This window comes from Cyprinus carpio, chromosome A16, assembly GCF_018340385.1.
Source record: "Cyprinus carpio isolate SPL01 chromosome A16, ASM1834038v1, whole genome shotgun sequence".
Lineage (NCBI taxonomy): Eukaryota > Metazoa > Chordata > Actinopteri > Cypriniformes > Cyprinidae > Cyprinus > Cyprinus carpio.
This window is the reverse complement of record NC_056587.1, coordinates 23,515,485-23,529,580: the sequence shown is the minus strand read 5'-3', so window position 1 is coordinate 23,529,580 and position 14,096 is coordinate 23,515,485. Positions and strand designations below refer to the sequence as shown.

At 44.1% G+C, this 14,096-nt stretch overlaps 1 protein-coding gene across 1 annotated transcript in view; it reads left to right on the top strand.

The window, feature by feature from the left end:
- The first annotated feature begins 3,784 nt into the window (after positions 1-3,784).
- The window catches only part of LOC109090859 (vacuolar protein sorting-associated protein 13B-like), a 59,313-nt gene continuing 49,001 nt past the window's right edge, over positions 3,785-14,096 (top strand). The window contains 9 exon segments of the mRNA XM_042773336.1: positions 3,785-3,933; positions 4,080-4,156; positions 4,159-4,217; positions 4,219-4,242; positions 8,227-8,442; positions 8,748-8,910; positions 10,151-10,265; positions 10,810-10,867; positions 13,802-14,096. The exon segment at positions 13,802-14,096 is cut by the window's right edge and continues 120 nt beyond it. Of these exon segments, the coding sequence (XP_042629270.1) occupies positions 3,785-3,933; positions 4,080-4,156; positions 4,159-4,217; positions 4,219-4,242; positions 8,227-8,442; positions 8,748-8,910; positions 10,151-10,265; positions 10,810-10,867; positions 13,802-14,096 (1,156 nt within the window).

The following is a 14,096-nucleotide window of genomic DNA, read 5'->3' as shown; positions in this document are numbered from 1 at the left end:
CACACACACACACACACACACACACACAAAGACACACTCACAGAGAGATACACAAACACACATACACACACAAAAAGACACACTCACAGACAGACACAAACACACACTCACACTCTCAAATTCAAATGAGCTTTATTGATATGACTTGCAGAGTATTGCCAAAGCATTGCAGATTACAGGTATAAGGAATAAACAATTATTTTATTGATATGACTTGCAGTGATCCTTTTGGAATTTTCCCCTAAAATGTGACTTAATTTTTCTGTATTTGGCAATGCCATAAAATTTGGTTTAATTTGTTGGAATTTGGGGAAAAATGCAGCTCTAATGTTGTGATAGTAATCACAGTGCAGTAAGAGATGCTCCTCTGTTTCCAGCTCTTTCTGGGAGCACAGTGAACACAGTCTCTGTTTTCTGTCTGTGTCGTCCTCTCTCTAGAGCCAGACACTGATTACCCAGTCTGTATTTTGTAAGTGTTTTTCTTAATTTTGGATCTTTTACACAGCTTAAGTATTCTGCTGGTTTGTAGTCTCTTTTCAGGTCTAAATACAGCTCCATTTTCTTCTGTAATTTAGTGGCATCTTTCCAATAGGTAATGTAATGTTGTTTTTGTAACTGTGTGATTTGGTTGAGCCGGATTGTGCTGTGCTGGTTTGAGTGTAGTTTGAGCACCAGCTGTAGTACCAGCTCTACCTCTCTCTCTCTCCTCTCTTCTCCGCTCTTCACACACACACACACACTCTCTCTCTCTCTCTCTCTCTCTCTCTGTCTGTCACATCCAGGTTCTGTTTTATAAGAAACAATGTGTTTTCGGTCATGCAAGCTGCAACAGCATTTTAGCTTTAGTTCTGTTTAAAAAGGCTTCATTTGCTGGTGTTTGGTAGATGTTCATTTGATGTCCCATGTGCATCTTGTTAAAAAGCAATTTGAAACTGCTTTGTTTTGTGAAGAGAGGCTGATGAGATTTAAAATGTGTCTCGTGTGGGAGGGTTACATTTTTCTTGGCTGCGGAGCTGCTGGAAGATGGGTTTGACCTTCAACTCCGCTGCAGGATGTTGATCATTTCCCAGTGTAATCAAAAGCCTCTCAGAGTCGATGCGTGTTACTGCAGCATGGGTTTTCATTACAGAAACACAACACCGTCTGCACACACGACTAGAAAGCTGGTCTTAACTTGACTTCCTTCTCTTTTCTTCCTGTAAATAATTGTTTTTTGATTTGTATGGTGCAGTACGCTGTACACACACACACACACACACACACATACATGATTGCGTGTGTTATGAACATGAACAATCTGAATCTGTCTGTATTAACACTGTGTGTGTGTGTGTGTGTGTGTGTGTGTGTGTGTATTTGCAGAGTCGAGGCCTCTCTCTGTTCCCCAGTGAGTTGTTTTTCCATCACTCACCGAATGTCACTTGGAGTCCAGAGGAGCACATGAAGACTTCCTATATAACACACCCCTGGAACGACTGTCAAACCCTCACGCGACAGGGTGTGGTGGTGTGTGTTGTTGAGTGTGTGTGTGTGGGTGATGTGAGTGTGTGTGCTGTGTGTGAGTGAGTGTGTTTGTGGTGTGTGTGTGTTGTGGGTGTGTGTTGTGTGTGTCAGGATGTGTGGAGTGGTGTGGGAGTGTGTGTCAGTGAGTGTGAGTGGGGTGTCCCTGTTGAGTGTCAGGTGAGTGTGGGTGTGTGTTGGTGGTTGTGGTGTGTGTGTTTGTGGTGGAGTGAGTGTTTGTTGTGGGGTGTGTGTGTTGTGTGGTCAGTGAGTCGTGTTGTGTGTGGTTAGTGTTGTGTGTGTCGAGTGAGTTGTGTGTGTGTTGAGTGAGTGGTTTTGTGTGAGTGTGTTGTGTGTGTTCATGAGTGAGTTTGTGTGTGTTGTGTGTGTCAGTGGTGTGGGGTGTGTGTCAGGAGTGAGTGTCAGAGGTGTGTGTGTGTGTGTGGTGTGTTGAGTGTGTTGAGTGTGACCAGTTTGTGTTTAGTGAGTGTGTGTGTGTGTTTGTGTCAGTGTTGGAGTGTGTTTGTGTTTTTGAGTGTGTTGTGTGTCAGTGAGTGTGTTGTGTGTGTGGTCAGTGATTGGGTGTGTGTGTGTCAGTTGGTGTGTTTGTGTGGTTGTGTTGTGAGTGTGAGTGAGTGAGTGTGTGTCAGTGAGTGTGTGTCAGATGAGTGTGTGTTTTGTTTTGTGTGTGAGTGTGTGTTTGTGTGTGGGTGGGTGTGAGTGTGTTGTCAGTTTGATTGTGTTTGTCAGTGAGTGAGTGTGTGAGGTGTGTGTTGTGAGTGTGATGTGTGTCAGTGAGGTTGTGTTGTGGTGGTCAGGTGAGTGTGTGATGTCAGTGTGTGTTTTTGTCAGTGTGTGGTTGTTGTGTGTGGGGTGTGGTTTGTGTGTGGTTGTGTTTCGTTTTTTTTTGTGTTGTGTTTTTGTCATGTGTTTGTTGTGTTTGTTTGTGGTGTGTGTCTTTTTGAGTGTTTGTTTGTTGTTTGTGTGCACGTTTTTTGTTGCTTTGGTGTGTGTCCGTTGTGGTTGATGTTTCACTGTACTCTCGTTGTTGGTGTTTTCTCCTGCTGGGAGAGTAATTGTGTCACTGAGGTATTTTTGTTTTGTTTGACTACCCCGGTGTGTTCAGGATGTTTTTGTTGGGTTGCTACCAAACTGAAAGTGGATCTGTGTTTTTTGTTGACAAGACCCGTCGCGCATGGAAAATCGCAGGAACGCAGGTCCGCTCTTGCTGCCGCGCTTTTAATGGAGCATGATATTTTCTCTGGTGTTTGGTGTGGCTCACGGGACCAGCAGTTTTTGTTGTATTGAGAATTAAAGTACATTTCAACATATGAACTCAACACTTTGTCGATTCACGTCTCTGTGTTGAAGTTTTCCATCAGTGCACGTTCAGCTCCTTGGGTTGACTTTTTTTTTTCATCAGCGCCGTTTTTTTTTTTACATGTTTACCACTTAGACTAGTAGTGCAAGTTTAGTTGTCATTTACTTTTGTACAGGTCATAACATACTGGTCATATTTCTTTAAGGTTTCAGTTATGTGAATGATCTCATTTGAACCTGTGAAGTAAGACCGCTCCCTCTCATCATACAGTCAGACCGTCAGGGATCGAACCGACAGTTTTTGAAAGATTGAGTGTGTGGTGAAATCTGCGACTCTCACTTGATTTCAGCGTTTGTGAAGATTATTAAACACACGTGCTTTCTGTTCCTCTTAGAGCCATCCAAGTCCAACCACGGTTGTAACAGCAGGCCAAGACTCATGTTTTGCGCTGTGGCCACCGGCGAGCCCGGGGGAAACAAACGGGCACAGTTGTGTGGTTCAAAAGCCTCATTACGGCAGCGGCCGGACTCATGGACGCGTCCAGCAGAAACAAACACATCCGCTTGCGTTTTCACAGTTTATTTGACGTGATTACCACCTCACCACCGAGACACTGCCAGCTTTTGCTTTTGGTGTGCACCGGAGACCTTGAGGAATCACTGTGTGAGTGTGTGTTTGTGTCTTTGTGTGTTGTGGTGGTGTGTCTGTCTGCGTGTGTGAGTGACGTTGTGTGTGTGTGTCCTGTGTGTGTTTTTGTGAGTGTTTTGTTTCTAAACACTCGCCCGCATCACATGGTACTGTGTGTGTGTACTTTGTGTTTTGTGTGCAGGTGGATCTGCAGTCGTTTCCTGTGTGTTCATTATTAAGTCCTTCCACAGCCCCTCCCGTCTCAGCACACGCTGGTGGTGGCGGCGACAATCCCGTGCACTGTTTGCGCATCTGCCCTGGTATCACAAGTTCGGCATGTATGGCCGGGACCTCTTTTTGCTACGCTGGTATTCTCTCTGTCTGCTCCGCAGATCAGCGTGTGTGAGCGGCAGGACACCGGCGCATTGTAGCCACTGCAAGACTGTCCCGTTCACTAGTCGCCCCAGACCCGTGCTGGAGGAGGGGTACGAGAAGCGGTGCTCTTCATTTTCTCTCTGTGCGTCTCAAGCACGAGCTTGTGGACGTGTTTGTGTGTGTGTGTGTGCAGGCGACGCGTAGCCCGCGTGACAGTGTGTGTTATCGGCTGAGCGTGTACTCTCTTCTGGGACAGCACGGTCTCTCAGCGTGCGTTTCGCGAGCCTTGTCCTGTGGGCTGCACCTCCACGCTGGCGCTCACTGCTTCCCAACTGCAGAGCCCGACAGCAAAGACACCTTCATCATGTTTCTGCATGTGGACCTGCAGCCGTGGGCAGCTGAAATGCTCCAACCCTCAGGTACTGCTGCGTTTCCCATCAGCCCAATGCTTCTCTAAAATAAATAAATAAATATAGTATATTATATATGTTAAGAGTAAATCCAGAACTCTCATAGGCCTGGGCGATATATCACATGGCGTTTGTCACGTGGCATTTCGTCAGCAAAGCCGGTTTCCCTGATTAGCGCTAAATCGCCATCACCTGGCTTTCAAATGGAGCAGCATTTAATAGACAGAGCCGTAGTTCACTGACAAGCTACGCAATCTCACGTTTCATTATCGAAGGCAATTCATCTGCTTTACTGACGATATGCGCGTGACAATCGCATGCGATATATCGCCCAGCCCTACACTCTGATATATGTTTTAATGTTGTTTTTTTTGTTATATATAATCTTTTTTTTTTGTCATTCAATGTGACAGCTTCAAACCACCAACACCACCATTCAGCCTTGATACAGTGGCTAAACATGATTTATTTTTTCTAGAATTAGTTTTTTATAAAATATTAAAATAATTTGATGCACAGGATTAATGAAATGTAAATGTTCAGTTGGCGGCAGCAATGACCCATTTGAGGTTTGAGTCATCCTTACCGCGTCGTATCCTGTCCTTAAATCATTTTGCAGTGAATCGTCCTGACGCAGGGGAGCCTCGTCAGAAACGACGGCCCGTTTTGTTGATTAGTGTCACACCACGCTTCACTGGCGGAAACATGAAACGTCCTTTTTGTGTTGTTGATCTTTCACACAACACACGATTCACTCAATCCTCTCTGGAAACCTGAGATCCAGACTGTTTGTTCTGAACGGCCGGCGCTCGCGTCTGCTCTCGGATGGAGCATCTCGTGTTTTGGGTCCATTGAAATGAATGTTGACAACGTCTTCTGAGCGAAGATCTGCGAGTGCTGCTGATTGCTGCGAGCCGATTGGCTGCCGTTCTCTTATCGTTCCGTGCCGTCAGCTGTGAGCGGAATGTTGCAGAAAGGAAACGTGTGTTAAATAATCACTGCCCAAAACAAACTGCAGAATCAGAAGCAGAACTGCAGCGAGACGAAGGAAAAACAGCAGGAGAAAAAATGATTAGCTCGTGTTGTGATTATGTGTTCTTTTTACCATGACACACAAATGTGTCATACCGGCTCCTTGTGCCTCTCTCTGTCTGTCTCACTCTGTCCTCTGTGTGTGTCTCTGTCTCACTCTGTCTCTGTTTGTCTCTTCTGTCTGTCTCACTGTCTGTCTCTGTGTGTGTCTCTGTCTCACTCTGTCTCTGTTTGTCTCTCTGTCTGTCTCACTCTGTCTGTGTCTCACTGTTCTCTGTGTGTCTCTCTGTCTGTCTCACTGTCTGTCCTCACTCTGTCTCTGTGTGTGTCTCTGTCTCACCCTTAATTTCTGTCTCTGTTTGTCTCTTCTGTCTGTCTCACTCTGTCTGTGTCTCACTCTGTCTCTGTGTGTGTCTCTCTGTCTGTCTCACTCTGTCTCTGTGTGTGGTAAAGGTCTGTCTGTCTCACTCTTTGTCTCACTCTGTCTCTGTCTCTCTGTCTGTCTCACTCTGTCTCTGTGTGTCTCTCTATCTGTCTCATTCTCTGGCTCACTCAGTCTGTGTGTGTCTCTTTGTCTGTCTCACTCTGTCTCTTTGTCTCACTCTGTCTCTGTGTGTCTCTTTGTCTCACTCTGTCTCTTTGTGTCTCTTTGTCTCATTCTGTCTCTGTGTGTCTCTTTGTCTGTCTCTCACTCTTTCTCTGTACTTTCTCTCTGTCTCACTCTGTCTCTGTGTGTCTCTCTATCTGTCTCTCTCTGGCTCACTCAGTCTGTGTGTGTGTGTTTGTGGTTGTCTCTTTCTGTCTCACTCTCTCTCTGTGTGTCTCTCTGTCTGTCTCACTCTGTCTTTGTCTCTTTGTCTGTCTCACTCTGTCTCTGTGTGTCTCTCTATCTGTCTCGTTCTTTTGTTTGTTTAGTCTGTGTCTCTCTGTCTGTCTCTCTCTCTGTCTTTGCGTGTCTCTTTGTCTGTCTCACTCTGTCTCTGTATGTGTCTCTATCTGTCTCACTCTGTCTCTGTGTCTCTCTGTGTGTGTCTCACTCTGTCTCTGTTTGTCTCCCTGTCTGTCTCTCACTCTGTCTCTGTGTGTCTCTCTGTCAGTCTCACTCTGTCTCTGTGTGTCTCTGTGTCTCTCTCTCTCTCTTTGTGTCTCTCTGTCTGTCTTGCTCAGTCTCTGGGACAGTCTACAAAACTGGTGGGTTTCTGTGTAAAAAAAAGTAAAGGTTGAAATGATGGAGATAGGGGTGTGCAATATATATCTCGTTTACGATAATATCATAATTGTTGTTTAAAAACCGATATGCGATTTGACATTATTTAGTATATCGCTAAAACCAAACAAAATTCAAGATAAGTGGGCAAATATGCCCCTGTATGACTATTCAAGATAAGTGGGCAAATATGCCCTATATCACACGAAAGAGTGTTTGTTTTTCCCCAAATATCAGCACAATTGCAAATGAACAATAAGTTAATATTAAGTGACTTACATTTTAGACATGACATAGTTCTTATTTCTGCTTAATTTTTAAAATAGTTCCAAACAAACCCACAGCAGAACTGTTTTGTGTCTCTGAGCAACACACAGCGGTGGTTCATTACTGAATCAATCAGCCATTTGAACAGAATCTGTTGAATGAATGACTCATCATGCAGTGAAATATAATCATTATATAGATCAGTAGCTGCCACCTACTGGCGATTTTATGTTTATATCTAAAGTATATTTTCCCTAACCCCCCCCCACCCCCCCCAAAAATAATCATTTCAAATTTACATCAAAACATTATTTATGCATGTGTAACTGCAGGTTCAATGCACTCATGTCCTGCATTAAACAGTCTGTAGAAATGCCTCTCAATGCCACTTCAGATGCAGATTCTGTTCCTCTGCATTGCAAACACAAAATTTTGTTGATACTGATTTTAATTGTTGGTTACAGTCCTATAGTCAAGAATTTGACAGAAAATATGATTCATACATTTAATTAGGTTTTAAATAAAATTGGCCTCATGAAAATAAAAATGCCCATTAAATGTAAAAATCAATGTAAACTTATTGAAAAGTTAAATTCTGTTACTGCTGCAAAAGAACCACCGCACAGTATATGAAGAATATCAGAAGCTTTGGGAGTCAGCTGTCTCCCAAAGCTGCCAAAATACCAGCACAATAACACACTCCGCAAAATATCTTCTAATTATCATTTATCGACAAAATTGCGAGATGTCATTATTTGTTGTTATCGCACACCCCTAGATGTAGACAGGATAGAGGAAGACAGAGACCACCAGCTTCAGGTGGATCCTGAGAGAAGATCATCAGTGCAGCAGATCTCGTGAGAGACGCTGATGATCTTCTGATGGTCTGCAGGCGGCTGCATGTGTGTGTGTTCAGTGGTATTTATCCTCTGATTTCTGCTTATTTTTCTAAGACTGTGTATGTGTGAATACAAACTGAAGCTCTCTGATCCTGAGTGGAGAATCCAGCGATGAGCTCATGGATGAGACGCTCCTCACACACATACACACACAGCTTTTTCTTTTTGCTGTTTTGTCTAAGGCAGATGTTGGTCATGTTTTTTGTTATCACACGGTTGAAACTAGTTAGAATCAGCTGCTGTGTTTGAACTATCTGGAGTTTATTTATAGAGCCGTTCAGGCATCCAGCCAGCAGCTGAGGACAGTGATGGGCTCATGAACATGAGGGTCTGATCATCGTGAGCTCAGAGGATGTGCTGATGATGCTGGAGACATTAGGAAGATGTAGAGTGACGTGACACCAGACGATTGACGTCAAACCGCTCATTTCTACAAGCGTTTCATTGTGTTATGATTTAGCAGGATGTTACTCAACATTCATCTTCAATCTGCGGCTCTTTAGAAGCTCTTAATGCGTTCAGTTTGTGTCATAAATTCACTAAATTGCAGCCATGAAGAGTGTTGACTCCAGCTCTGGTGTGTGTCAGGTCCAGCTGGTGTATGGTTTGTGGTGTCGATGGAGTCAGATCTTCAGTGTGTTTGACCGGATGCAGAGCAGAGGAGCTCAGAGAGCGTCAGCCGGATTCCCAGAGTCCTCGGCGCCCCCCGCTGGACCCTCGTCACCCGTCCACAGCAGTGTGGGCACCATCCCACCGGACACCAGCACCTACAGCCCGTCAGCTGACCTGGGCTCTCCTACAGAGGTCAGAGGTCACACACATCATCACCTCCAAACAGACTGATGAGATGTATATATGTATGGGTTTTATACGTATGTATAATAGATATATTTGACTATATATACGTTATTCTCACACACACATTTTTTATAAAATATTTAAAAATATATAAAAGTATCTGCTTTACTAATATTTTTCAAATCAATATAAATACACTATTAAAATGTTTACCCACTCATGAAAAGGACATTTTTGTAATTGCGTAGTCCAGATGAATCAACATGAACTCAAGAATGACTTCAGTAAACTTTCTCTTGTGTGTGTTTCAGGGGGATTCGGCGCACACAGAGGAGCCAGCGGCCGGTGAGACCATGACTCTGGAGCAGAAGACCTGCAGCATCAGCAGCGCCAGCGGAAAACTGAGCGTCTGGATGCAGTGGATGCTGCCTAAACTCACACTCCAGCTGTTCTCCTGCGAGCCCAGGAACAAGGGTACTGACCCCTCACACACACACACACACACACACACACACACACACACACACACACTCTCACAGCACATCTCAAAAAACGTTTCTGACAACCACTGTTGTTGTGTTTTATTTGATTAAATAAGAAACGTCACTTCTTTGGTTTAAGTCACCTTTATTTATACAGCGCTTTATACAACACTGATTGTGTCAAAGCAGCTTCACAGAGTCAAACAGGAAAATAGTTTATCAATACTGCAAGAAGACAATAACAGAGTCATTTTTCAGCTGAAGTCAGTTCATTGATGATTCAGTGATGTCATCATCCAGTTCAGCTCTCTTCAATCAGTCAAGCATCCCCAACTAAACCAGACAAAGGAACCAAAAATTGAAATGGAGCGACTTTAGCAACTGATATTTTAAGCAGAGAAAGAGCGAGGGTTGAGGAAGGAAGACGAGAGCTGAGGTGATCTTGGACCTCCTGTCCCGGCTGTGTGACATGCAGCTGTGAGGGAGAGGGGGAGCGTGCACTGCGCCGTGTGCAGAAGGGAAGTGCAGAACCGCGTGTGAGATTCACAGCCCCCAGAGGAACGCTTTGAGCTCTCAGCGGCAGCACTGCTGCTGTTGTTTTTGTTGTTATTTTTCTTGGGGCTGTTTGGTGCTGAATGGACGTGTAGCCCCTTCAGACAGGAAACAGGAAGCGGCTCTGGGCTCTTGGGCTGCAGGGATCACAGCTGCCCGGTCAGCAGAACAAGCAGAGATTGACAGAGAACTGACATGATCCTCCGGTCGCGCACTCACACACTCAAACACAGAACGAGCAGCCCGATGACCTCTGACCTGCTGCTAATACAGAATGAGTGAGATGAAGAGCGTCTCCTGATGCACATCTGCAGTGTGTGTGTGTGTGTGTGTGTGTGTGTAACTTCATTATTGTCACTGTATATCTAGAGGAGAACTGAGCCCATCATTCCTCCATTGTTTCTGCATCAAATGCTGTTTTTCGTTACTCAGCTAATAGTCATTATGTGTTTTCTCTGTTATAAACTGCAACCAAATTTGAATAGATGTCATAAATCTAATCTCATCCTGTTGATGGTTTCTAGTGTCTCCAAATGTAAGCTGTCCTATCAGCAGCTCTGAACTCATCAGTGTGTCTAGAGAGATTACAAACATTACCATTATGAACTTCTGTAACGCTGCTTTACAAAACTTAGTGTTGTGTAAAGAGATATACAAATGTGTGTGTGTGTGTGTTTCAGAGCTGTGTGTGATGGCAGAGATGGAGGACATGAGTGCATCTGTGGACGTTCAGGACGTTTATACGAAGGTGAAGTGTAAAGTGGGCAGCTTCCACATAGATCACTACAGAAGCAGGTGAGTGCAGCACACACACACACACACACACACACTCACACACGCTCATACACACAAATACTCAATCTTATAATCTCACACACACACACACACACACACACGCTCATACATACAAATACTCAATCTTATAATCTCACACACACACACACACACACACAGACAAGAAACATCACACACACACACACCACAAATACTTACACTTATACTCATTCACACACACACACACACACACACACACACATATGGTTATACACACTTCTACTCACACTTCTACTCACACACACACACACACACACACACACACACACACTCATACACTCAGATACTCACACTTTTACTCACACACACATGCTCATACACACACACACACACACACACACACACGATAACACACACACACACACACACACACACACACACACACTATATCTCTGTAGGTTTGTTTTGTGTGTTTTGTTGGGAGAGGGGAGAGTGTTGTTGGTTGGTGAGGCTATTTTGTGTAGTGCGGAGTGTTTTTTTTAATGGGTTGTTTTTTTTGTTGTAGGCCTGCTGAGTGCTGGCTCTATGACGGAGTGATTCTGCAGTGCAAGGAGACGCCTGCGGTGAGACCCTGCAGCTCCCGAGCGCTTGCACCGTTGATCTAGAAACACTCGCTTGCACGCCGCTGCTCTCTGTCCTGCTCCACAGGAACCCAGATCTCAGGCTCTCTTCCAAAGTCTACATCCAAAAACACGCTGCCTCTGAGAGACCAATCCCATCATGCTCTTCTGGTTCTATTAGCTGATAGGGCTGGGTATTGACACAGATTTTATGATTTGGCTTGATTCAATATCAGTTCATTTGGAAATATTTTAGGAATATTTTAGCTATGTGTCAGTTTTTCTTAATGAAACCAATCTGTTTCAGCTGATGCTGTAAACTGTACAGTTCATCACTATAATATCAAATGGTTTTTATCTTTTTTTTTACTGTTAAATTAAATCACTTTATATTTAAAAATTTTAGGGGTGTGGTTCTTTGGTTTTTTTTTTGTTTTGTTTTTTGTTTTTATGGTGTGGTCTTTTTTTTTTTAATGCTTCGTTTATTAAAGGCATGGTTCAGTTTTTTTTTTATTAAAAAACGTTAGGTTCTGTCCCTTCTCTGAGAAACACGCTGATCGTTTCCTGTTTTTATGAAGCCCCTCCCTCAGAAATAGGTGATGGGCTCTGATTGGTTAGCTAGTTCAGTGTGTTGTGATTGGCTGAACCGCCTAAATGTCCCGCCCCTCATCTCAGCGGCATGTGCTCCGCTTGCATTATAAACAATGGTGTCGTTAATATCACTAATCAGTTTGAGCTCGATTGAGAAGCAGAGGATATTATTGAAGAGGATCGTGCAGAACCTGTGCAAGCACGGCTTTTAATGGTTGGCCTATGTTTTTTGATTGTTGTCGTCTCATACTTTTAGATACGCTGTTATTTGTAAATGCTACTGCTTATGTTAGCTTTTAATATACGGTTTTATCCTGATTAAAGCTTTAATACAGTACAGCAACTGCACGCACGTCCATGTTTAACGCTTCTCATAGCTATGTGAAAATAAGTGTATAATTGGAGCAGTTCATTGCTGGAGCTGAGCTGAATGAGAGAGAATCACGATTCTCATGCCCCGCCCCCCTTTGCTGCCTTATCCCGAGGGCGGGGTTTATCTGGGTTTGTGATGTCATGAACCCGGGAAGTAACTCGTTGTAGTCCCTACCAGCCGTTTTTGTAGGCATTAAATTGCCAGAATTTTTAAAGACACAGTTTGCTTTGAACTATCAGCTTTGTAACTTTGCTGATATTGTTTATGCTCAAACAGCAACATTACACACTTACTAACGTTAAAGGGGCGGTTCATTGCGATTTCACTTTTTTAACGTTAGTTAGTGTGTAATGTTGCTGTTTGAGCATAAACAATATCTGCAAAGTTACACTGCAAAGTGATTTTTTTTTAATTCTTTTTGTTTATTGGATTTTAATGACTGCTGGTACAGCTGGTAGGGACTACAACGAGTTACTTCAAAGGGGGCGGGGCCATGCTGCGCTGCTTTAGAGAAGATGAAGAGAAAACTAGAGGTGCACGTAAAAATCTGTTCATATATGAATCGTGATTCTGTTTTCTAATGATTCCAGTGGATTCACAAGTTTCAAAATCAATGTGAAAATCGACGCGTTTCAGAAGGCGGGGCATAGAGGAAAAACAATAATGTACAGTATGTGGAAAATAATGTGTTTTTTAAACCTTAAACCACATAAACACATTTCATTACACCAAACACACAAAATAATGTTCTTTTTAGCAAAATCATATGACTCCTTTAAATAAACAAAGCATTTAATGGTGGCTGTAATAACTTGTTTTTGTTTACTCATGAACTGAACATCACAGACTAAAAGATCGATCTTGTGATTTAATAATTTATTATTAGTTTGTTAAAGTGAACACCATTATTTTAAACCCAGCCCTACTCAGCAGGTTTTGGAGTAGAGCCGTGATGTGTGAGACAGTCGTTCGATTGTTCCTGGTGTTGGACAGAGAGTGTGTGTGTGTGTGTTTTAGGGAGTGTGTGTGTGTGTGTGTGTGTTTTTTTGTGTTCTGTCATTGTTGTGTTTTGTGTTGTTTTTTCTTCTATATTCTCTTTTAACCAGCTTCCAATCAAACACAAGCCAATCAGAGCTCTGAACTGACCTTTCACCTCTGTGTTTGTGTTGTCCTCTCGTGTGTGTGCAGTGCTGAAGAGAGCCCGAGTGGTGGGGTCGTCCTCTCTTGCACTGAAAAGCTGAACAGACGCACGGTTCTTGCTGCGGCCGCGCTCAGCAAGCAGGAGCCTTACAGCCATTTCAGCTTCTTTCCACCTGTAAGAGCCGCTGCTTCTGTTTCCACACAAACACTGCTTCTGCAGATCTCAGACTCCAGCTGCCAGCAGCACCGCGCTTCCTCCGCATTCATTAGTGCCGTTATTAGCCGATCAGAGCAGCTCTAACGGTCCTGGACATCAAAGGATGTTGATCGAGTATTCAGAGTAAATCTCAGGACATCCGTCACAGCTGATGAGCAAAATACAACAAAATACAGAGTAGATCTCTGACACTTAAGATTAAAATTTTAGTAGTTTAAAAAATGTTTGTCTAAAAATGATTCTGTTGAAATTATTTATTGTGTCATTACTATGTGTCCTTCAGAGGTCGCATGGTTACGGTTCTTAAATGAGATATTTACGAGGGCGTACTGTATGTAGCCGACAAATGCAACCTCTGGAGGAATGAGACACAGCTCCTGACTCATGAACAGCAGTTTGGGACGAAATACACAGATGAATGTCGCCACAGCGCTTGCTGCGTTTCAGCTGAAGCGAGTGTTGCTGGCAGCGGCTGCAGTCGTGTCGCGTCTCTCTGATCACCAGCGTGTTTGATTACGTGCTGATGCGACTGCTTTCATGCTGCTTTGAGTTTGTGTGAGTGTCAATCACTCGATTCTTTACCACATCTGACCTCTGACCTCTGACGGCCTGACAGACGGCGGCGAAGGCTCTGGAGGTCTCGCACCAGCAGCACGGCTTCCTGTCAGTGACCTACACGCAGGCCGTGACGCGGAACGTACGGCACAAGCTGACGGCGCGTCAGGAGCGTGTGCCGGCGTCTCAGAGGCTGTGTGAGGATGTGGCGGACGGGTCGCCGCAGTACCTGCACGAGATCCTGCTCACGGCGCAACCCTTCGACCTGGTGCTGTCCTGCCCCCTGCTGGTGATGGTGGCACGCGTCTTCAACGTGTACCCGCCGCCACACCTGCGTCCACCGATCCGAGAGCGCG